The 24,708-nt window shown below is 37.6% G+C and overlaps 1 protein-coding gene across 1 annotated transcript in view; it reads left to right on the top strand.

The window, feature by feature from the left end:
- Positions 1-24,708, top strand: part of SLC35F1 (solute carrier family 35 member F1) — a 237,348-nt gene that overhangs the window by 118,710 nt on the left and 93,930 nt on the right. The window contains exon 2 of the mRNA XM_026666013.2: positions 3,861-4,036. Within this exon, the coding sequence (XP_026521798.2) occupies positions 3,861-4,036 (176 nt within the window). The remainder of the gene's footprint in view (positions 1-3,860; positions 4,037-24,708) is intronic.

The raw sequence follows: 24,708 nt of genomic DNA, 5'->3' as shown, positions 1-24,708 counted from the left end.
AGCAGAATCCGAATGGAAGCTATGTATTATATTGAATGTTACAACTTTAGGGAAAAGATATAAAGGCATCATACTCCAATCAGTAACTACAGGAGAAATTTTGTTTAATGAGTAAAGGTAATAGATAATTCAAACAGGACAAACAAAAAATATAAATACAATGATCTGAATTGAGATGAGATAATTAAAATAAAATTGAGAAAATAAAAGAGGGGAGAAGCTATGCAAAAAATGTAAAATAGTAATAAGATATGGAATAGAATATAAAAATGAGCATGGACCTGAATTTGTGTCTGTACGAAGAAATGTAACCCGGGATTACGCTAATTTCAAAAAAGATGTTTTATTTGTATTTTTTTTTCTCTTTGTGAAAACTCAAATAAAATTTACCAAAAAAAAGGTAGATAACCTCTTCATCCTGGGAACACTGGGTTTTGAGAACAGCTAATCAATGCAGTCACCAGCTGGCCTCCACTGGAAACTCTCTATTCATAAAGTGGCCTTTATGGAGGACATAGTTAGTGTCCATACAAAGTTGCCTACATAGTATTTCATGGAAAAACATGAGTGGAACAAGCAGGATAAAAAAATGCTAGAACAAATGTCACAACATGGAAGAAGAAAATAGCAATAATATATGAAAAAAAATGAAAAAAATGAACACCAATAAAGACAATGTAGCAAGATATCAATATTTTGATTATACTACTGTACAAAGTAAAAGTTTTTTTTTTAAAAAAAGACTAATTAAAATGTGTATGTATGTATGTATGTATGTATGTGTGTGTGTATGTGTGTATGTATCAGAGGTAGTATTCAGCAGGTTCTGACCAGTTCTGAGAACGGGTAGCGGAAATTTTGAGTAGTTCCGAGAACCAGCAAATACCACCTCTGACTGGAGATCCTTCCCCTTCCACCCCCACCAAGCTATGCCCACAGAACTGGTAGTAAGATAATTTGAATCCCACCACTGGTATGTGTTGTGCCTCTGGGTTTGGATTCTGCTCCTGTGGCAGATATGAGTTCAAGTGAGGAAGACATGGCAGAGAAATATGAACCGGCATTGCTGAGTGATTGGAATAGTAACCAGGATGAGGAGATGGAGGTAACAAGGGATGACAGACCTGAAATATTAGAGTGGTCAGAACCTTCGACCTCCTCTGGTGCTTTATCTAATCAGCAGCCGGGAATGGATGACAGGGAAGGAAGGAGGGAGTTTTCCAGCGGAGATGAGAATCTGGAAAACTTATGGTTAGACGTTAGGAACAGGAGACGACTAAGGAGACAAACCCAGTTAGAAAGAAAGAGAAGAGCGAGCCAATAATTAGGGTAATTAGCACGTGGCTTAAGTATAAAAGGACACAGCTGGGCTGGTGGAATTCGCCAGAAGCAAAGTGACTTATTGAGTGAGGACGTTACAGCAAGAAGCTCTGAGGCTTGAGATTTATTGCCAAGACTGGTTTGCCGGACAGAGTAAAGATTTATGCTGTGGATTGGGATTTCTGCCAGCTGTGAGACTTTATGTTTGAATTACTTCTGAAATGGCTGCTTTCTGTTTTGCTCGCTTGAATTTGAAGGGGAGTCATAACAGGTATGTATGTATGTATTCAGAGTATCCTAAGGAGATCTATCGTTAACATTTCAACACTTTCCATGCCCATCATGCATCATTTTTACTTTTAAAAGAAAGGGCCTATTTTGAGCCTTGAGGCATTGCTAGAATTAAAAATGACGTTGGTCCCTGGCACCTTATTTTGCCAGTATGTCAGCTTCCTATTTTTAAAATTATCACTAATATCAAAAGTCAGATGAGGTCAGAATCTGGTGCTTGCCAAGGAAAGACTCTGCTGGTGTAATGTGCCCCAAAGGAGCATGTGAGAGACTTCTGGTTTAAAGAATCAATCTTGAAGTACATTAATTGGCTCCGATAAGCTCCAGCATCTGAATATTTGACACTGGAACTTAGTTCCATAGCTCAGGAAATACTTTTGCACTGAGCCTTTGGAAATATCAAGCGGGTGCCTTCCTATCTTTTGTTTGAACTTCTTATTTCCCCCAAACATAAACTCATTCAGACACCTGCAATTTAAAACTCTAATAAAAGAAGGAAAATGAGTTCAGCACCGTGTGTGTGTGTGTGTGTGTGTGTGTGTGTGTGTGTACTTTTACTAAGACTGTTTCCCTCCCCCCCCCCCCCCCCCCCGCATGTGACAAGCCTGTAATAAATTTACCAAATTGTCAAAAACTGTGTCCCTGTACTGAAAGCCAGCCTATGTGGAAAAGATTTATCTCGCTACCTGAGGGAAAACCGATGAACTGGAACCATTGTTTTCTTAACTTGTATCTAAAATTGAAGAACCATATTTCCCATGAATTCCAAGCTTATCTTTAGCCCTTGTTAAATTTACTGTATATGCCGGCGTATAAGACGACCCGGCGTATAAGACGACCCCCCAGCATTTCCACTCAAAATATAGTTTATTATATACTCGCCCCCTCTTCCGCCACGCCTTCCACTTTTGCACTTTTTTTTTTTTTGAGGCACTTTTGTCTACCGTGGAAACGAATCCCGTGAAGCCGAAGGAGCAGCCAGCCTTCTCCCAGCTCCCAAGGAAACGAGGCTCGCACCGCCGGGCTCCGCTGAGGTATCCGGCTGGGGCTGTCAGTTGTTGTTACCGCTGGCGCGCTCCTCGCGGCTCCAGTCCCGCGTTGCCTCGGGAAGGGAAAGGCAAAAAGGAAGAGCCGCTGCTGCCATTGCAAAGCGCCGCCGCGGCTCTTCCTTTTTGCCTTTCCTTCCCGAGGCAACGCGGACTGGAGCCGCGCGGAGCCGTGCCAGCGGTAACAACAACTGACAGCCCCAGCCGGATACCTCAGCGGAGCCCGGGCGGTGCGAGCCTCGCTTCCTTGGGAGCTGGGAGAAGGCTGGCTGCTCTTTCGGCTTCACGGGATTCGCTTCCACGGTGCGCAAAAGTGCCTCAGCCGTGGCAGCCGCAGTGCTTCCCAATTACTATTTGCCGGCGTATAAGACGACCCAGCATATAAGACGACCCCCCCAATTGGAGGCATGTTTTTCAGGGCAAAAAAGTCATCTTATACGCCGGCAAATACGGTAATTTTGCAGTTGCTTCATTTATTTTCTTCAGCATTAATTCAGTACAATAGGAATGTAAGGTGCGGTTAATATAAATAATTATTTGTTCAGTTTGGCAATTTGGGAATGATTTATAGATTTAGTATTGGGTTTTGTTCAACTTATGTCTTGAAGCACTATACACACCTGCTTTATCTAAATTATGTACCTTGCTTGTGAAATTGCTGTGTTTAAGACAGAGTTATGGGAGGCAGGCAGTTTTCAAGCAGTATAATTAATTTAGAACCTAGCCATCAGAGGACATGTCAGCTTGGACAACTTTGTATGTCTCAGTCAGAAAATAGCAATAGCACTTAGACTTATATACCGCTTTATAGTTCTTTACAGCTCTCTCTAAGCAGTTTACAGAGTCAACATATTGCCCGCAACAATCTGGGTCCTCATTTTACCCACCTCGGAAGGATGGAAGGCTGAGTCAACCTTGAGCTCAGTATTCTCACTTTCCAAGATCTAATTTGAGAAGTTTGTAAAACACTGATATCATCAGTTCCATTGGTTAGATTTGGTTTTGTGTTCATGCTGTCATTTTTCTATTTTCTTAAGCACGTTTAATATTGGCTTCATGCTGTTTTATGAGTAAAAAGGAAAATTTCTCTTCCTTTTCCTCCTCATTGCTTCTAGGGGGACAACAACAAAAGGGAAGTAATCATTCTACCAATGAATCTTTGGCTATTCTAACAAGATGGTTTCTCTGTCTTGTTTCTTTTAGGGAGCTCCTGTTATCTGTAGCTCTGGGGCAAGTCTTATCCCTGCTGATCTGTGGTATTAGTCTAACCAGCAAGTATTTGTCAGATGATTTTCATGCCAACACGCCTGTCTTTCAGAGCTTTCTGAACTACATTCTCCTATTTTTGGTCTACACCACAACTTTAGCTGTTAGACAAGGTAAGCGTGGTTTGCTGCATGGGTATTATATCAATTCCTGAAACTGTACATGGCCTCATTTTTCCCCCTGTTATGCCAATTTTGGCTTTGTTATGTAATAAATCATTATATAATATAACTAGAGTTGAATGTTTAAAGGCAATAAAATGATATGCTCTTTCAGACAGGAATAGATAGGTTAATAATGATCTAAAAACCACCATTACATGTTTTGCTGGCACAAAGTACTCTCAGAAGAAACTTTCAATAAATATAACCCTTATAACAAATTCTTATGATTTTGTATGAATTTGTGGATTATCTAAAGCAGGGGTCCCCAACCGCCGGTCCGCAGACCGGTACCGGGCCGCGGAACAAGCCTTACCGGGCCGCTGGTTGCTGGGCGCCGCCATCTTTTTTTGGTAAAAAAAGCAATTTTTCATCAAAAAGATGGCGGCGCCAGCGCTCGGTGAGCTTTTCCGGGTGAAAGCCATTTCTACCTGAAAAAGCTCACCGAGCGCTGGCGCCGCCATTTTTGACGAAAATAACTTCCGTGACGTCACCGGAAGTGATTTTTCGTCAAAAAGATGGCGGCGCCAGCTGACGCCGAACCGGGCGCGGCGCCCAGCTGACGCCGGAACCGGGCCGCGGCGTCGAAAAGGTTGGGGATCCCTGATCTAAAGGATAGATAGATAGATAGATAGATAGATAGATAGATAGATAGATAGATAGATAGATAGATAGATAGATAGATAGAGATAGATAGATAGATAGATAGATAGATAGATAGATAGATAGATAGATAGATAGATAGATAGATAGATGATTGCTCAAGAGGTTAAGTCTAGAATGAAACCTGAAAAGATGAGATTGATTTCTTTGATTTCCTGATAAATAAGAGCAATATTTTCATTTGGACTGTAATGTGAATAAATAGAATTTTATGTGTATGGATTTTCCACTTTTTCCCAACATTCTTGATGGTCCGAGGAGCACATGAGAGCTATAGCAGGAGATGAGAAAGATTGGGATTGGGAGGGGATTCTATTTATGAACCTAGTTTCTTCTAAGAGCAGAAATGCACATGAGTGCAGAGCCTCAAGCCAACTGTGGCCCTACAAAAATGGTGCATAACAGAAAGCAAAAATAACTAAATACAGAAGAACAACACCCCTCCCCCCGAAGGGTATGGCTAGCTAATGAGAGCTAAAAAGCTTCAAATAGCTAGATTAGTCTCCCTTTATTTAACACAAAATAGTTGTCGTGGAAGCGACTGTCTGCGAAGGCTCCTGAATTGGGGCTGAAAGGTGAAAGCAGTATGTTCTGTCCCATATTTGGGTAGACCAGGTTGCCCTGATAGACCAGTCTTATCAGAAAAACAATTACAGAAGGAATTATCTTTTTAATTAAACTCAATCAAGCATTTTCAAGTTAATGATGTTAAATTGATCAATTATGAGTTATGTCACATTCCAAGTGGCTGGGAAAAAAGAACACACCATCACATAAGGACAAAAGAACCTATTGGGTTTGTTTATTTAAATAATTTATAGAGCTAAGTGATTCTGGGCAATATATGAAGATTAAACCCACAACCACTACCACATACAACCCTTGCACCCTGGTTAAAATAATAATCCCCCCAAAGCAAAAAAACAAACAAACCCATATTTGTTGTTCTTGGTCCAAATACTTAATTACCCAGAATTTCCCAGTCTTTTTATGTAATCCAAGGTAAAAAGCACTGTATTTTGGCAATTCATGATTATCTGCAACTGATTTTATTGCAACTCAAGGAAAGAACAATGGAGTGCATAAGCAAAATGTTATCTTGCTATTTGTTGGAACTCCTTTTAATATATAATTCTCAGTATAGCATTTGGCTTCTGTGAATTATTTATGTTTTTTCCCCAAAAAATTTGCAGATGCTTCCATTTCTGTGTTGTCTATAAGCAATCAACACTTCCTTTCTTACTCTGGTTAATTTCCAGTGGAAAAATTAATGTTAGTTTCCATTCTGTTCCTTTTCTCTGACTCTATAACATCAATAGGATAGATTGTTACGATTGTTACAAAAATAATTTGCAATTCACATTGAATAACAAGCAGCTGTAAGATCTTATCAGTCTTAATTTAAAAGGTGGTCCTTTACACTTGAGATCTATAGCTTACACTACCTAGATCCCAGTGATATGGCACAGAGATGGACCTACAGAGTTAGCAATAAGGATTTTGCTTGTTGACTAAGTGCAAAAATGGACAAAGGTCTGTATCAATGTATTACTTCCAACAAAATGGGTGGAGACAGTAGTTTACCTCTACTCTTCCCTCCAGCATTCCACCTATCTTCTTGCCCAAGCCATAAAACAGGGAAGAAGATTGAATACCAAGGGAAATCTCTTGAAAACCGCTACCGCTATTCACACCAAAGTAAATGCCTGGAAAGTGCCTGGAAAGACCAAATGAAAGAACCATTGCAGTGGATTAAGAGACCATTCGAGTTGCTGTTTACCTAGGAAATGGATAATAAACCCCCATCTCTGGGTTTTTTGGCTCATTACTTATCCATATGTTAATAAGTGTGGGTTAAAGAAAAGATCCATTTTATCAGAAAATCACTTTTCGGCAGATTTCCCAACCAAATTAGGTGTGGAGCAAACTTTCAATGCCTTAGCAATACGTGTTCAAATGAATGCTACTTATCCATGTAGACCAAGGGTCTTCAAACTTGGCAAGTTTAAGACTTGTGGACTTCAACTCCCAGAATTCCTGAGCTAACATGACTGGAAGAGGAATTCTGGGAGTTGAAGTCCACAAATCTTAAAGCTGCCAAGTTTGAAGACTCTGATGTAGACATATTCACACACATGGAAGTATAATCTTTACTGTTTGCCATTTTGTTTGATGCATAATATAAGTGGCATAACTTCATAATATTTACAATATTTATTTAATCAAGAGTCATCTTTTGGCTCATACTTAGAGCTAAATGAGAATATTGAATTTCATTTCGCTTTTTATTATCTTCAATTCTCTCTGTCCTGTTTTTCGCTTCCATTATTGTCTAGAAGTGCTTTCCTTTCTGGTGAACTTTTGAGTGATCCTCTACACTTTATAAATCTATTTCCATTTTAAAAAACGCTGTTCTTCTTGGACTACAGAGAAATCAAATGATTCTTTTCTTTTTATTGGCATATGAAGAAATCCCAGAGTGAAATCTAGTTTTAATGTCTGCTGTGAGATGAGAGTGAGAAGCAGTCGTCAACCAACATCCTTGGTAAAGAAACAGCATCATTTCAATTTCCTTTCCAAAGACAGTTGTATGAAAAAGATAAAAATGTTTCACACATTCTTCAAAAAACAAACAAGCCATTTATCTACCAAAGATCTTTGAGGTTTCAAAACTTTCAATTCTATGCAACAATTTTGAGGTGTGAATGTAATCAAACACTAATTGGTGTCACATCTCTTTTGTTGTGAGGCAACGTGATCTATGTATCTATGTGAGGCGTTTTCTCCTGCTTCACTCCGCCTTTGATTATTTATCAGTGACCAATTCACCCTTGCCTTGAGGAGAATTGCATTCTGACTTTCCTCTTGCCAAATTATGAGGCACGATAGCTGTTCCACTAAGCTAAATAAAAACAACCATTTTCCTTCTGTTTGCAAGCTCTACTTTATGGGGATATAGGGTAAAATTCTAAAATAATTATTTTATCAATATTTAGTTCATTTTATTTAATTCTAATTCAGTTAAATTTGAACCATCTCAGGTTCAATTTAAAAATATGTCTGATTTTTAGGTTGTTTCACCAAAGAATCTCTTTTCCACAATGCAAATGTTCACATGAAGATTGAAAATCACTTTCTCATCACATTGTGGCTCCTAATTTTTGCTTGGAGCCACTGAAAAAACAGCTGTGGAAAGTCAACGTGATCTATGTATAGAGTGAGAATATATTCATGGTATCTAGCTAACACCTTTTTCACAGAGTGTGAAGCAAACTTTCAAAGGTTAACAAAAGTCACAACTTTGGGGAAAATCCTGGTATTGTTTCACAAGTCTTTTTTAAGCCTCCATTCCCATGGGATGTTCTTATAAAAAGCTGCCTTTAAAAGCATGCTGTTTGCATCTTTAAAAGCATTTGCTGTGATGCCTTTTTTACCCTTCCCAGTGCAAAATTGGTATTAGGCAAAGGTAAAGGTTCTTCTTGCACATACGTGCTAGTAGTTTCAGCTCTAGGGGGCGGTGCTCATCTCCATTACAAAGCCGAAGAGCCAGTCCTGTCCAAAGGCATCTCCATGGTCATGTGGCTGGCATGACTAAACACCAAAGGCGCACAGAATGCTGTTACCTTCCCACCAAAGCGGTCCCTATCTTTACTTGCATTTTTACATGCTTTCGAACTGCTAGGGTGGAAGAAGCTGGGACAAGTAATGGGAGCTCACTCCATTACGTGGTGCTAGGGATTCGAACTGCCGACCTTTCTGATCGACAAGCTCAGCATCTTAGCCACTGAGCCACCACATCCCTAAAATTGGTACTACAGAGCTATTATTTTTAATTATGATTATATGTGAAGAAATTGAGCTTGTACAATAGCAGAGACAAAAATAATTGTTTCTGTTTTTCATTACGTAACCAAAGGGCAATATTTGTTTCTTATTTCCTAACCCGTATGTGAAATACAAACACGGGATACTTCATCTTTAGGAATGAGAATATTTTCTCTCTGTTCTTCTTTTTCTTCACTTGCTTGTCTGAATAAAAGATATGAAAGTTGAAAAAAATAGACTTTTCTTGTTAACTTCTTTTGGGGAATCTTTAAGTTGGCATGAAATGGCCACAGGTTTATGTTCTGCATGAAAGATGCTAATTGGAATCCATGCCCATTTCTGTGAACATAGGATTTCAAGGTAAATCTCATATGTGCCTGGTGGCACAGTGGTTAGAATGCAGTATTGTAAGCTAACTCTGTCCATCACCAAGAGTTTGGTCTTGACAGGTCATGATGGACTCAGCCTTCCATCCTTTTGTGATTGGTAAAATGAGGATCCAGATTGTTGGGGCAATATGCTGACACTGTAAACCACTCAGAGAGTGTTGTATATCAGCACTATGGGCTGGTATATAAGTGTAAGTGCTAATTGCTATTACTATATCTAGAAACATCTTGGGGGAACTTTGGAAAAAGATAATGGAGAAATTTGCTAATTCTGTTTTTTTGCTTTGAAAATACACCCTTACAAAGTTAAACCAGCCTTGCAGAATCTCTCAGCGCTGAAAACTACTAAGCAAAATGTTGCTTAGAAAGTTCTATACACATAGAGGAACCTGAAACAGATTTTAGTGCTATAAGTTTGTACAATAGAATTGGCTTATGATTCATATTGAGAGAACAAATCTTTCGCTTCATGATAAGGTATCATTTGATAAAGAACAATTTCAAATTGTGTCTTGTGAAATTGAAAGGCTGAATAATATGCAACTTAAATGCTGAGGAGAAGGTTAGAACTTTGTGTCACCACATAATTGTGTAATTTTGTTGTCCAATCAACTCTGAGTTTGCACAATAATGCTGTTATTGCAGACTAGGAGTTCTACAGGTTTTGCATCACTCCATAACTACAACAAAACAGTGTAAATGCTTGGATCAGGTGAATGAATTCAAAAGATATAGAGGCTCATTAGATGTAATTACATCTGATAAGAACATATACGGCAGTTGTGATTTTGTTTTAACCATAACTTCAAGAAATCTAAAAAATATTTTCCCGTCATATCTCTTATTTCATGCAGCAGAGGAAAGGGAAATTTGAACTGAATAATGAGAATAAGAACAGTGCAGTATAATCAGTACAAGTTAATTGTCTGAACAAAACAGAAATTATTGTAAATATTGAAATATGCCAAAGTAAAATAAACCATGTAAGATTTTTAGTTCTTATTAAAATGGGAGTGTTTGTCAGGGGACACCTCAGGTTAATTCCTTCACACTAATTGTCAAAAACTTGAAGATATTTCCAGCTAATATGGAAGGCAGTCACATATAATTGTACACAGACAGCCTCTCCTGCAAAGGGCTACATCAGGACAAAAATGCCTGAAGGAATTTAATGTTATTTCTTGGGAGGAGAGCCAATTAAGACTCACATTATGAAAGATGCAGTTTGAGTAATAAATGAAAAGGACTACAAATCATAACTAAGTCCAGAGGTGGGATTCTCCTGGTTCAGACTGGTTCAGGTGAACGTCTTGTTCCGATGATCAGCTGGCTCCAAACCAGTTCACTGTGATGAGCATGTGGGCCCCACCCGCCCACCCTTGCTCTTTCCTATGCTTTGTTTTTTGTTAGAGCACAGCTGATTCACATGGCAGAGCAGTTTGCCGCGCTTCAGCTGTTTTCTTCTACTTGAAGGTAAGTATTAGTTTTTTTAAACGTGGAGCATGCACGTGGACCACACGTTTGGCGCGTGCTCGCTCATCGAACCAGTTGTTACACCAGTTGAATTGCACCCCTGACTAAGTCCCAAATACCAGAGAGAGGACACACCTGTAGGAAATAACCTACAAGTTGCAGCATCTGGTGGCTTGCCATTCTGGAGTTTATCTAGGGAGAATTTCAACCTTGCATGCATTCTCTCCCACCCCAATTTGTCTTTCTTTGGTTGTTTATTTCCTTTCCTTGTTTGTCTTTGTCTTTTTATTTTATGTTACCCTCTGTTTCATTTTAGAATTTTTATTCGTAGCAACTTTGGAGAGCACCAGGTTCGAAAACTGGTATTCTCCTTGGTTAACCAATAGCCTTCTGAATCCAAGTCAGAAAGTAAAGCTACCCATGTCTTGACTCAGAATCATCTCCTCCTGGCAGGTGCCGCCCAGAGAGGGAATGATGAGATGCCATTCTTAAGAGAAATCTTAAGGGCATGGGCCAGCAGCAGAGGTTCCTATGCCATGGAGCAGGACTGCAGAGATAAGCATGGCATCCTTTATATCAGTCTTGTATAAGATAGCGTCTGATTCACAGAGACTGCCTGGATAAATCTTTGCAGTTTTCTTTACCATTACCTCCTTCCTGGGCTAAGACACAGTAACTATCCCAAGGTTACCCAGCTGGCTTGTGCCTAAGGGAGGACTAGAATTCCTGGTCTCTCAGTTTTAGCCTAGGGCTTTGACTGATACACCAAACAGGCTCTCACAAAATAATTCTATTGGCTTTTGGATATTGACTATTGTGTAAGACCTTGGATTAGACAAGCCATGTAGGGCTATGTAAGTAATCACCGGCACTTCAAATTGTACCCAGAAGCCCTCTTGCTGGCACCTCATTGCAGCTCATGAAGCAGAAAAATTACACAGATACCACTTTTTATGTGAAATATATCTTAGATTTCAATCTAATAAGGAGGAGGTGATCAGTATATTTATATCATTTCTATAAAATAAAATAATTTCTATAAGAAAATTTATGTATTTGGTTTTTATTTTTGTTAACTTCTAGGAGTTATTTAAACTGGGAGGTATAGAAATACTTGTAATAAATTATAATACATTTTAAAGTAACTAAATGTTTTTGATGGCTGCTAGGGCAGTGATATATATATCACTGGGGTGGAATTCAAATTTTTTAGCAAGCAGTTCTGTGGGCATGGCTTAGTTGGTGGGCATGGCTTGGTGGTCATGTTATTGGCTGGGCGCGGCCAACTCAATATCACTCACATTGAGGCACGCTTCTCCTCGCCTGGCCTCTCATGACTGTAGGGATGCTGCAACAGTCGTAAGTGTGAAAAATAGTCATAAGTCACTTTTTCAGTGCCATTTTAACTTTGAATGGTCACTCCACACAAGCAAAGTACCAGCAAAGGAGGGGAAAAAAACTCCAGAAAAGTTCCAGAGACAGGAATTCTAGTTCTGCCAAGAATGTAATAAGAGTTAATGGAGAAGCAGCTTCTGTAAGCAACACCAGAATGTTTCCTTCCTGCCTTCCTTACAGGATTAGGCCAGTAATTTCTTCTAACAACCGGTTCTCCGAACTACTTAGAATGTTAACAACTGGTTCTAGTGAATAGGTGCGAACTGGTAGAAACACACACACACACACACACACACACATATATATATTTGTTTTCTTAAGTTTTCGCGGGTACTTACATGTATGGTATTCAGCTTTGTTCGGGTATTTTCCCACGTCATTGTAGTTGTGCTTTTAAAGTTGTAGCAACGTTTCAGCAGAATCTCATCTGCCATCATCAGGCTTCTGTATTGTGTTCGTCTGTGAGTCAGACTATCACAGTTGTTTCAGTTTTAAATTTGGGGCAGCCTACTGGTGTGCCAGAATGGTTTTTTCTTCATCCTGATTGGTTGGGAGTCTTGGTCTGTGTTTATTGGTCTTGGAGTTTGCTGATTGGTTCTGCTTGATTGGTTTTTCTAATATCTTCTGTCTGTTTTGTGGCTCTTTTTGTGTCTTGATTGGCTGGCAACATATAAATAAATAAAGGAATAAATAAAGGAACACAATGTTGCCAACCAATCAAGACAGAAAAAGAGCCACAAAACAGAGAGAAGATATTAGAAACACCAATCAAGCAGAACACAGCATATCAACATATCCACCATCTCTCTACCAACAATTTTTTAAAAAGAAGAGACATTCAGACCAACTAGCTAGTTTTCAAAAATAAATAATCCATTTTAAGTTTTCATCAGGATTTCATTTTGTTTTGCCAGACATTTTGTATGCAGTAAACACAATTTTTTACAGAAAGGGTATGTATAATATTTCACAGTTTGACTTTTTAAAATATGCATTTGCAATCCAAATCTTTAGAAAACAGATGTTTTTCCACGTACAATAAAATAAAAGATAGATTTAGATTGTACAATTTTCTCTTCTCATAGAAATGATATAAATAAGCTGATCACCTCCTCCTTATTAGATTGAAGTCTAAGATATGCTTCACATGAAAAGTGAGGCATCCATGTAATCCCACTGTTTTATGAGCTGCAATGGCTTCCAGAGGGCTTCTGGGTACAATTCAAAGTGCCAGTGAACACTAATATAGCCCTACATGGCAAAAGGCCAAATTATCTGTGGGACAACCTACCTCCAATTGTCTCTGCTCTGTCATGCCACGAGATCCATTGATGCAACAGGGTCCTTCTAATGATCAGTGTCATGTAATGTATCTTCCATGTCATAGCACTTGCCCTCTGGCACAGCATTTCTCCTGAGATGCTAATAGCCCTGACCTTGTTAGGTTTTTGGAAAGTCTTTAAAAATGGCTCTTCCCAACAGTGCTGACACCAGGATGTTAGGTGAACTTGACCTGCATGGTTGAAGGAGATGGAATGTTTTTGTTTTTTTTAAGCAAATTTTATTAATTTTTAAAGACAAACAAAACATCATTAAACATTGAGGACATTAAACCTCTTTCCATTATAAATTTTTACAAGGCAGATAAAACATTGTTTTATACAATATAGTTCTGATATATCCCATTTCCACTTAAATATCTTTTAGCAGATTTCTCATTATTTCTCTTTGCTCTTATTCAGTTACATTTCTTCTATATTTATCCATTTTATAATCATCATATTCATATTTCCCTCTGTCTTGTTTGCAATTATTCTCCTCTAGCTTTCCTCCAAGGTTTTATTAAATCTCAAACGGACATACACACACAATACACAAAAACATAAAACTTCTTTTTTAAAAAGTAGCTTGGCCCCGGATTACCTCTCTTCATATGGACTTCAATTAAATTTATGCTCATCATATATACCATTACCTATCTTATTTACCATTCTATATCTTCATTATAACTTCTCCCCGCTTTCCACTCTTCTTAATTCTATTTTATTTATTTCATCTTAATTTAAATCATTATACTTGTATCTTTTGTCCATTCTTTTCCAATTATCCATTTATCTCATTCCCTATAGTAGAAAAAAAAAGATTTCTCCTGAAATCACTAATCGAAGTATGATGCCTTTCCATCGCTCCCCCAAATTAACATTTAAGGTAACACCTAGTTCCCTATCTGGTTCTGCTTAGTACATTCTACCTACTAATTTTTAAAAGAGAAAGAAAATAATAAATCCATAAAGTAATTAAATATATAATTAAACATTAAATCTCATAACATTCCAATTATCTATTTCAAAAACAAATGCTACAATAATAAGTTCATAAAATCTATCATTATTAAACTTTTAATGTTTTAATCTTTACTTAAGTCTTATAAAATTCTAATTTTCTATTTCTAATACAAATGCTACAATACTATCTTATGTACCTTGCAGAATCCTTTTGAAACAAAGTTATGCATTACCCTTTATCCCTAAAAAAATATTTCTTTTTCACATCTTGTTTCATACCTTTGTGGCTTTTCCCCCCCTTCTTCCTTCCTATCTTATCCCATCTGGTCTTTTTACCCCCCTTAGCTTCCCCTCTCTGTTGTATTTCTCTTTTCTTTTGCTTTCTAACATTATATTGATTTTGCATCTTATTTTTCTCTTTCTTGGATGTTTTTTTAAGTCATGTCCTTTTTCCTTCCTCTCTTTCTCCTTCCTTTCTTAATCAACTTTGTAGATTCGTTAAAGATGGCTGCTTCTTCTTCTTCTTCTTCTTCTTCTTCTTCTTCTTCTTCTTCTTCTTCTTCTTCTTCTTCTTCTTCTTCCTCCTCCTCCTCCTCCTCCTCCTCCATCAATTGTTGTGTTTGCTGATAAGTAGCAAGCACCATTTCTAAAAAGCGAAAAATTTCTTTCACAGCGTCTTTGCCTTCTTTCTTTATTTTACCATATTCCTCTCTCAGTTCATCAACAGATAAAGCCATTATAAACCTTTTCTTCTTCTTTTTTTCTTCTTCTTCTTCTTAGAACAACCAAGATAATTCAAAGCTTGGAACAATTCCCCAAAATCCCAAAGTCATCAAACAATCCAAACAGAGCACAAAGTTCTTCCCTTCACACTTTTTCTTCCTGGGGTAATATCAATTGGAAAGGGAAAAAAAACCCCAATCTGTATTTTAAAGTCTTATTGCGATTAACTTCCAATCTCAAAATCTTCCAGGCATCTCCTCCAACAAAATCTTAGTATAAATTTTTCTTTTGTCCTCTCCCTTCCCACTTGTAACAAAAAGCTTTAAATTTTTACCTTCTATAAAATAGCAGGCTTTTCAATGTCCACTTGTTAATTCCATAGGGAAGGAGAGTAAACTTTCTCTTTCAGCACTTTCACTCGCCGCTTATAAGTCTCTTCTGGAAACAAAGTATCTTTCAAAAAATCAAGATTTTCAGGATATTAAATGCATCTTATAGTCCCAGTTCAGCCAAAAAACTTTCGCTTCAAAACTTTCTCCTTCTTCCTCCAGCACAATCTTGTCCAGCTGCCGGCTTCTTTGTGGCGGCCATTACTGACCGCCGCTCCACTGCCTTGAGAAAAGGGGGTTATGCTGGGTGGGGAGGGGGTCTGCGAAAACCCCAAACCCCTGTCCGGATCTCCCCTATCTTCGGCTGCCTCTACGGGGCAGCCTTATCCTCCAGACCCGTTGGGATCGGAGGGACCAAGACGGCTAGCGCAACAGGGATCGCGCAAGATCGCGAAACCCCGCCGCCACCGAAACCTGGCAAAACCGGAAGTCTCCGAGATGGAATGTTTTGAGAGTACTTTTGGCACGTTGTTTTGTTTGGATGGTTTTGTTGTTTTTTAATTGTTATAAGTGATTCAGTGTTAATATATTGTTTGCTGCCCAAAGTCATGAGAGTGAAGTGGGTAGCTATGTAAACTGTATAAATAAATATTCCTTTTCAGTTGAAATGGGATGTTCAGTAAGAACACTGTTGTACTAGGCTCATTTATTACACATTAAAAACAAAAATGATGTAAGCAATTCAATAAAAATGAAGATTATACAGAGCAAAGACCCAAACAGCTAGTGCCACATTTGGCTTTCTATTGGCCATTGTGGTTAATATTCTGTAGCAAGTTTCTCATCTCGTTTGATTTCCTTTGTAAACTTATGAGCATCTCTACTTTAGATTTTTCTTATACAATCACTAAGGAAAACTCTGATGTGGTATTATTATGAATTGCATTTAATTAAATATTAAATATTCATTGATAACTGGGTGTCCCCAAAAATGAGGATAACTATGAGGGAAAAGGGATTGTATTTTTTTAAAAGAACACTGGTCAATCCTAAAGGGAAAAAATTATATAGACTTCCAAAGGTTTTGGGTAACAGTCCTCCAAAATTATTATCGGATTGTAATTTCATGAGAGGAAAATTGCTAAATGCATCACTGGAGAGGAATTGCCTCCTCTTAATTAAATGGAAATGAAATGAAATTGAACTTATGTTTTGAAAATCTGGGAGTGCAGCTTCTGTTATATAATTGAAATACCAAGTGTTGCTTTTGGCTTTGGAAAAGTGGTTCTGAGTTAGTCTAGCAGAACATCTGAACTAATGAGAGTTGGGCTGTTGTCCCATATTTACAGAGAGAAAGTTCACAGGGGCCCTTGGGACTGACATCTATGCAAACATGAACAGGATTGGCTGTTAGTTAAAATATCAGGCAGAAACAGTTGTAGCCTTGCCCTTGTTACTTGACAGAAATTCAGCCAACTGACATTTTCCAAGGCAAACTAGCTTCACAGCTGAAGGAAATTCTGTGTGATTTAAGTAGTTCTTCAGCGGCAGAGCCACAGCTTGGACTTTGGCACGTAAATAAGAGGATTAATAAGAGGAAGAAACACCAATTTTACACTCCCTTATTCTGAAGGGAGAACGTTTGAAGTAATTTATACATTATTTGTTGATATGCCCGAGTTACACAGGAACAGAGTTGGTCAAGTTGTAAAATCAAGGCTGATGATATCTGATGTGTAGTTAATTGATTTTTTCCCCTTTGCAATATGGTATCTTCCAGATATTTTAGATTATAACTTCTATCTGGGAGCATAGTTAATATGTCTGGGAGAAAGATATTTGGAGGGCAGCTGCTTAGAATGCCAAACTTACTCTCTGTGTGGTGGAGGCCCATAGAATACCCTGTGAAAAGAATCCACAGACAAAAAAAAAGAGGAAGCTTAATGGGATTCTTTTAAGGTCTTTAGCTTCCCTCAGTTGTGATCTTCCTTGTTTTCCACACATTGAATTCCTTTTGATATAGGTTTAGTATCCTATAAGGTCACATGAAGGAAGGTCACACAGAAACAATTGTTTTGTGCACAGAGTTGCTGGCAGAGGATAAATGATTCTCTCCTTTGATTGGAACAAAGGGGAAAGCAGCAGCAGGACTTTTCACTCTCGCTCAGGGGTCTCCAAACATGGCAACTTTTAAGACTTGTGGACTTCAACTCCCAGAATTCCCCAGACAGCATAGTCTTAAAGTTGCCAGATTTGAAGACCTTAGCTTTATAACTGTAGTCTCTCCATGTCATTTGAGAGCTAAGACGCCCCCCAAAAAACCCTTCAGTGTTACAATTCTCCTCTCTTATCAGACCTGCTATGGTGGCTCAGCTTCAAAAATGGTGGTATTCAGGAAGAATGAGGTCCCTTGAAGAAAAAAAATTTTAAAATGTATCTAGACATCTGGGTTGCAAAAATTTTCTTCTGGCAACAATCAGATAAGGATTTGGAGCTTGAGATACTGTTGCCAAGTATAAGACAGATAGGTAGCTGAGTACGTTCCAAGTGACAGACCATATAAAGACAAGGTGAGCAATTAAAATATCTTTTTAAACCTAAACTGAAGTAAACAGGAAGATTTTTTTTTAAAAAAAAAATCATTGTGGTTTATTTTTTTATTTGATTTATTTGGTTTGATTACTTGTGTACCATCAAAATGGTGGTTACTCTTAGTGACCATAAAGATGTTCGGGAAGATTTGTTCCTAATCTGGTCCTTCACATTTCTCAACAATGCTCCCATTGCCATTGTCTATTCAACTTGTTGGGAGTTTTCTCTTTCCTTCCATCTTTTCCAGCAATAGGGACTTCTCAAGAAGTTGTGTTTTCCACCTCCAGCATCTTTGTATAAATCACTGTTGCTCAAAATAGGTACAGGGATCTGCTTGTTTTACCTGGGCAACTAGAATGATTTGCAGCCCTTGGGTAATACTGCTGTCCCCAGTATATACACTTACATATCTGCATCATTTCCTCATTTCTTCCAGAAATACCTCCCTTGTAGTATAGCAAGTTTTGGCAGTATAGCAGGATATGTGTGTGAGAGAAAGGTGGGGGGGGGAGGGAGAGAGAGAGAGAGAGAGAGAGAGATAGTAGATCACTTGTGCTTTCTGTGAGTGAAGATGGAAGTGATTTTGTTTCCTCTACCGCCATTTTGAAAAGTGAGATCCCATCCCCTTCTTTCCGTTGTTGCTTGAGAAATGGACTTCTTTGTGGCAAAATACACAAAGTTTCTGTTCAATGCCTGCTTAAGACTCTCTGTGCGAAACATACATTATGTCTGTCTCATGGTTCTCTTACTCAGCATGAAAGCAGGCAGTGTTAGGAAAAGCTGTTGAATAGCCATCATGGGTTAACTAGATAACCGTGGCTTTTTTCTTCTTTTTCGTTATTTGGAAGTAAATATCATTGAACTCTGGGGAGTTTATACTAAGCAAACAGCCATCAAATTATAGAACCACTATAATGAAATGCTCTAAGTGGCAGGAAATAAGAGCTGGGAGGAGAAAAAAAAGCTGCAAGAAAAATCCTATATTGCATTTACAGATAGTTAGGTTATTAAGATCACAAAAGAAATTCCTGATTGAGTTTTGACAAAAACAAAAATATATTTTACAATTTACAGGGGTGCTATACAATCACTATAAATACTTTTTAAGGAACACCCTTTACTGTATGTAACCTTTTAACAATCATGATTGAACTCATCAGTCAGTCACCTCCAAATTATTTCCCCCCTTCCTGTTCACTTATCTACCTTGGTTTTCATTTTCAGAAAAATAAATTGCTTCAAGAAAGCTTTCAAGCCTGCTCGGCTATAAATTGTACCATCACATCACACCTTTATTGGAGGGTAATAAGAGAAGCAGAAAAGAACATTTTAACAAACGAATGGAGTCTTCTGAAGAACTTTAGCTGAACTTTAGCTGAACTTCAGGAAAGTGTGTCCCTTGGCTGAGCCTCTTGGGCTGGAAAGGCTTGCTGCAGAATGATCAGCCTGCTCTCCAAATACCTGAGAGCTTCACATTCAGTCAGTTCCAGTCAGTGTGGCCAGTGATAAAGGACTGTAGGAAGTGCAGTACATCAGCAGGTTATCAGGTTCCTAGATTCGGCTTTAAGCCTCTTTTGTGCAGTTCAGAAAGCATATGCCACTGAATATCTAACTTTTTCCTAAGGCTAAGCAAGCCCCAGATCAGCAAAGCAAGCCCATGTCTACAAATAAGTAACATAAAAGCTGCATGGATTTGTTTTAACCATTAATATATTACTCAGGACCTTACACATGCATGCATACAGCAAACCCTGTGAAATGTACAAATCAGCCTCCAGCAGTAGGGGTTTCATAGGTGTGCTTCTGCTTCAAGTGAATGGTTTCAATTGGAATTGTACTGTACAAATGCAAGCAAGAATTGTGATGCAAAAACTAGCACACATGCAAATAGCCCCGGGACATGTACTAGTTATATTGCTTCTTATGGTGGTATATTATTGATGCCACCTTTTTATGAATGCAAGTGGTATGTATAAAAAGGAGCCAAGTCTCACTTGGGACTGGTATTAGTAAAGAATTCAGAAGTTGGTTTCTGCTTAGTACACAGATTTTCCTTTTTTCCTTTGCCCTGAGGATAGTTGATGGTTATTTTGTGAAACTTCAGCAATATTTGAGCCTAAGTAGGTGCCATTTTATCCACCACCAATTTTCACTGCAGTTTATGAAATATTTAACCATTTATCTATTTAAGCTGTTTGTTGCTAGCAGGCATATAGAGGTTTACACATGGCATGTTTGTAGGGAAATTTTGAAAGGCGGTTCTTTGGTAGTAATTGTGTTGGCCAAGGACAGTAAGTCTCAATTTTGCCAGAATGTATCTGTGCACATGAGGAATCTTAAAATTCAAAGAAATCGAATTTATCCTCACCACTATCTTTCTCATTATTTTTTAAGAATCAGGTGAGAAGTACTAGGCCATCCCTAGAGGTCCTTTGATCTTTTACAGGCCATTCATTGAATCAAACACTCTGTGCCACTCTTCACCTCAGGCATGAAGAAGAGCTTGAATTAGGGGCATCGGAAGAATATCCTGACCCGGTCCTAGTTTCTCAGGAAATTGAACTCCATCCTTCCTTGAATGTTGTGATGTAGTATCTTGTGTGGTCCTGGCAAGTGGAGGTCCAGAGCAGAAGCATTTAAGGAGAAGGTTGGGGCTAATTCAGCATTCTCATTCATCTCCTGATTCACTATAGAAGCTTTTTATGGTATAGGAGGATGCAACTGTGTAGTCCAGTGTTTTTCCACACAGAACAGGGACGCTTGTCTCAGAAGAACTGTAGCAATCGACAGCCTCGGATGAACTGTCATTTGCTTGTCTTAAATAGAAAAATCAACTGATCTGTATCTGGGTGACCTTGAAAGAATGTTTATGCTTATCACACTTGCTACCATGTCATTTCATAGTACATAAATACAAATTAACAGTATCTCTTCCATTTCCTACATGCAGTCTTTCATCAGAGTATGATGAAAGGCTGAATCGAGTTTCTTTCAAAATCCCAAGCATTGAACATTCACTTTTATTTATTTTTTTAATGTGTGTGTTTAAAAATATATAACCACTAGGTTATTTAGCATTATTTAAAGCGTGTGCATAATCAGTGCAACATACTGCATTCCAAATTCAAATGTATTCTGCAAATCAGGGGAAAATATTACTTAATTTCACTGTTTGATGAGGTTTCTGCTTTAAGGAACTGAATAGTCCTTAATGATTTTTGGTGCAGCTTCTATTTAAAGCTGAAAGTGCCTGTGAAAATAGTCATGAAGCAGCTTGGATTTTTTAAAAAAACCATTAGCTGGGAAATGTTAAGGCAATGTTACTCTTTAAAATTTTGGGGTTGTTTTAGATGACTATGGAGACAAGCAAGCTAAGGATTCCGAGACAAGATGGCTCGGCAGATTGAACAATGGGCAGCATAGAGCTGACAGTTTGAAATTGATCACCAGGAATGATCTGGCTCTTCCACATTCTCTAATGTATACAAAGAATTAGTTAATCTGATGCACTCTATAAAGCGCCCCTGGTCTGTTAGAGAAAAACAGAGGAAATAGTGAGAAAAATCATGCTCATGTTTTTATACATACAAAAAAAAAAGGCATGCATGTGATAATCTACATCTGGAATAACTATCATTCAGAACAACTCTTAGTTTGATCAATTCTCTATAAGTAGCACATACACAAGTTATCAATAGATTATTTAACAGTTATATGACAATACAGACTGTAATATACAATTGTTTGTTCAGATATTATTGCATAAATAAAAGTTCATATTCATATCGTTTGTGTCTCCAGCCAGACAGCTTTTATCTACTTTTAAGAGAACACTGCAGGAAATAAAAATATATTTAGTTGCTGTGACTACCTTGCCACTCAATTCCCAAATGTTTGAGTAAATGACATCCCAGAAAGATTGAAGTAAAAGCATAATCAGGTTTTTAAAAAGAGAAGAAAAACTTGTAAAAAAAAAGAGTAACATATATGCAGTATACCCAAGTATTTGGAGTGGGAGAAGGCTAGGCTTTCCTCACCCCCAAATATTTTTGTAAAGAGTCTTTATGGACTTTTGGAAGCCAGTGAAATAGTGGACCCTGAGGATGGGGGAGAGCATTAGAGAAGAACAGTGGAACAGAGATCAGAACATAAACGATGGTATTTGGTTTCTGATGGAACTTTTTTGAGTAATGACAACTGTGGGGCATCTGGAGAGGAGAGATGAAACTCATATTTTTATTAGCTTGTCATAAAATAGGGCATTAGACTCACCAAAGAGAGAACTGCAATTATTGCTATCTTTGGTTGCAATCACAGGAATTGCTGCAATATCAGTCTGTGCAAATGCTTTCCCATGGAAGCTTATGACGGCTAACAATTGGGTTTACTTGTAATATTGTTACTTGAAGATTTATGATTTGATGATTCCATTTGCCCTTGAAAGATGATAAGCCTATTATTTTTCTAATTTGCCATGATTCTGATTTAGGGCCCTTTCCTTTCCTCTGATGGCTTTAAAAAAAAACAAAAAACTATAAGACAATTTATTTCTGTGAGAGGGCATGGCTGAATGGGTAAATCTGTACTTCTAGCAAGTTGTGAAAATTCTCTGGTGATTTATGGCTGCTTATGTTTGAAACAAACAGGAAAACTTTTTCCCTAGAGTCCTAGTGATGCTTTCTATTTAGCAGCCTTTGGGGAACGGAGATGGAGAGAGAAGCCCAGGAATAGATAACACTAGGTCCTATGGATCACAAGTTTGACACCCCTACACTAGCTGAAGGCCGGAATGAGATGAACAGGACACCTGCCTCCTTTCACTGAGAAACAGAGACACCAAGTCATTGGATGAGACTGGCAATGTATATAAAATAAAAACTAATACAAACTAACATCAAATAAAGAAGAAAAGAGAAAAAAGAAATAAAAAATACAAAAAGTGCAAGAAAAAAGTTTGAGAAATATAGAAAAGAAAAAACAAAAACAAAGCTTGGCTTCTGATATTCTTCACAGCAGTCTTTAAAAATATATTTTAACCTCTCTTTCTCTGAAATCACATTATAATACTCCTCTTTCTATATTGTATCCTGTCTAATCATCAAAACCCTAAATCACAAGTTTGTTTTAATTTTTATGCAAAATGTCCATAAAAGGATTCCAGTCACCAATAAATGTACATAACGTCTTATCCCGAATCAAAGAAGTTAGTTTATCCATCTCAGCAAAATCTGTTAATTTCACAAATCATTCCTCTATAGTTGGCAGTGTTAAATCTTTCCATCTTTGTACATATAATAATTTTTCCATAGTAATCATATATTGAAATCATCTTCCATGGGTTTTTCCCAACTGTTTATTCATTAGTCCTAAAAGGACAAGTTCTGGATTCAATTGAATATCAATCTTTAAAAACTTCTGTATCAAAGTACAGTGTGTATTTGGATACAGATTTTTAAAGCCTTTTTAAATGTCCACAGAGCACGATAAAATGTCCCTTCATGTTCTTCACATTCCCACCATACATACAAAATGCGTTTCTACATTCTAGATACTTCTATGGCATCATGTATGACTGATTCTTCATTTTACACAAATTCTCTTTGAGATCATATGTTTTGCACTTGTTCTTCCTCTGCTTCAATTTCAACAAAAGTTTATACATTTTAGCAATTACAATGTTAATCATCAGTACACAATCGCTGTTCAAATTCTGTCTCACTTTGCACCACGCCTTAAGTCTTTTTGTCCATTTTGATTCTGATAATCGTAAATGAGAAAATCATTTACAACAATATCCTTCTGCTACTTTATTGCTTTCTTGATTTAAATTCCCCTTCTTGGTTTTTCAATAACTCTCTGTCCATTAACCATGATATGATATGCTTCTTGAGTTGAGGCATTTTCAGACCCAATCTGGGTTTATATCTATTCCATATTCTCAATAAAATGCTTTTTGAAATCCACATTAATTTAAACTTGATTGTAGCATAAATATCCATTTCCATCCAAACCTCAGAACGTGGTCTTCTTGTTTTAAAGATCTCTTGTTTCTCAGCAATATTCATTCTTTCTTTCTGACCAAGCCACAAGCAGCAAAATATAATTTCAAATCTGGTAAATCAATTTGTAAACCTGTCCTCTTTCCTTTGCAACTTGCAGTGCTTTATATGTAACTTATGTTTTTCCCTTTGCCATATAGTTGTAGATATATCTTTCTGTTGTTGTTTAAATGTTATATCAGTTGTCAAAACAAATATTGCCTGAAACAAAAACCCTGAGAGAATATACCAAAAATAAAACAACAGACTATGATAATCTGAGCCCATAGGACTTTATTATATAAGGTATTGCAGTTCCGGACCCCTAACCCCAAAACAACCGTTTTAGGAGGGAGACACTCCCTTTCAATACTTACAGCCTTATATAGGTTTATCACAATTACATGGTTACATAACACTTCCTGTTTTTCATACATAGAAGTTATAGAAGTTTTCATAAGAAAGACATGGGAAGTCCTGGGTATTTTTCCATAACTCCTCCCATGCTTTCTTCATTTCACCATTTATCTTCAGATTTCCTGTTTTCTCCTTACAAGATTACACAAGAGATCATTAATATCTCTTAATATGTCTTATTATGTCAAGACACCCCAGTATGTTTCTCAAACTAAGCCAAGGACAGGATATTTTGCAATTGGACAGGACATTAGCAAAACAACAAGTTCATAAATGTTCTGATCTCTAATAGGTCAAATAACGAGCAACATGGCTTCTGTCTTGCTCTTTATATTCTTAGGTGTATAAGCTCAATTTCCATATATAACAAACACCATTCTTGGAAAAACATTCATTTTTATCAAAGGTGACAATTTTAATTTCTCCCATCCTAACATGTCATTCTTAATTTCATTTCACATTTTAACATAATCATTTTAAAATGACATATAATTC

The sequence above is a fragment of the Notechis scutatus genome, chromosome 1 (genome assembly GCF_049901735.1).
Source record: "Notechis scutatus isolate UNSWTSFEM ecotype Mainland chromosome 1, rNotScu1.2, whole genome shotgun sequence".
Taxonomy (NCBI): Eukaryota; Metazoa; Chordata; class Lepidosauria; order Squamata; family Elapidae; genus Notechis; species Notechis scutatus.
Note: the sequence above shows the minus strand (reverse complement) of the source record. Positions and strands in the feature narration are given on the sequence as shown.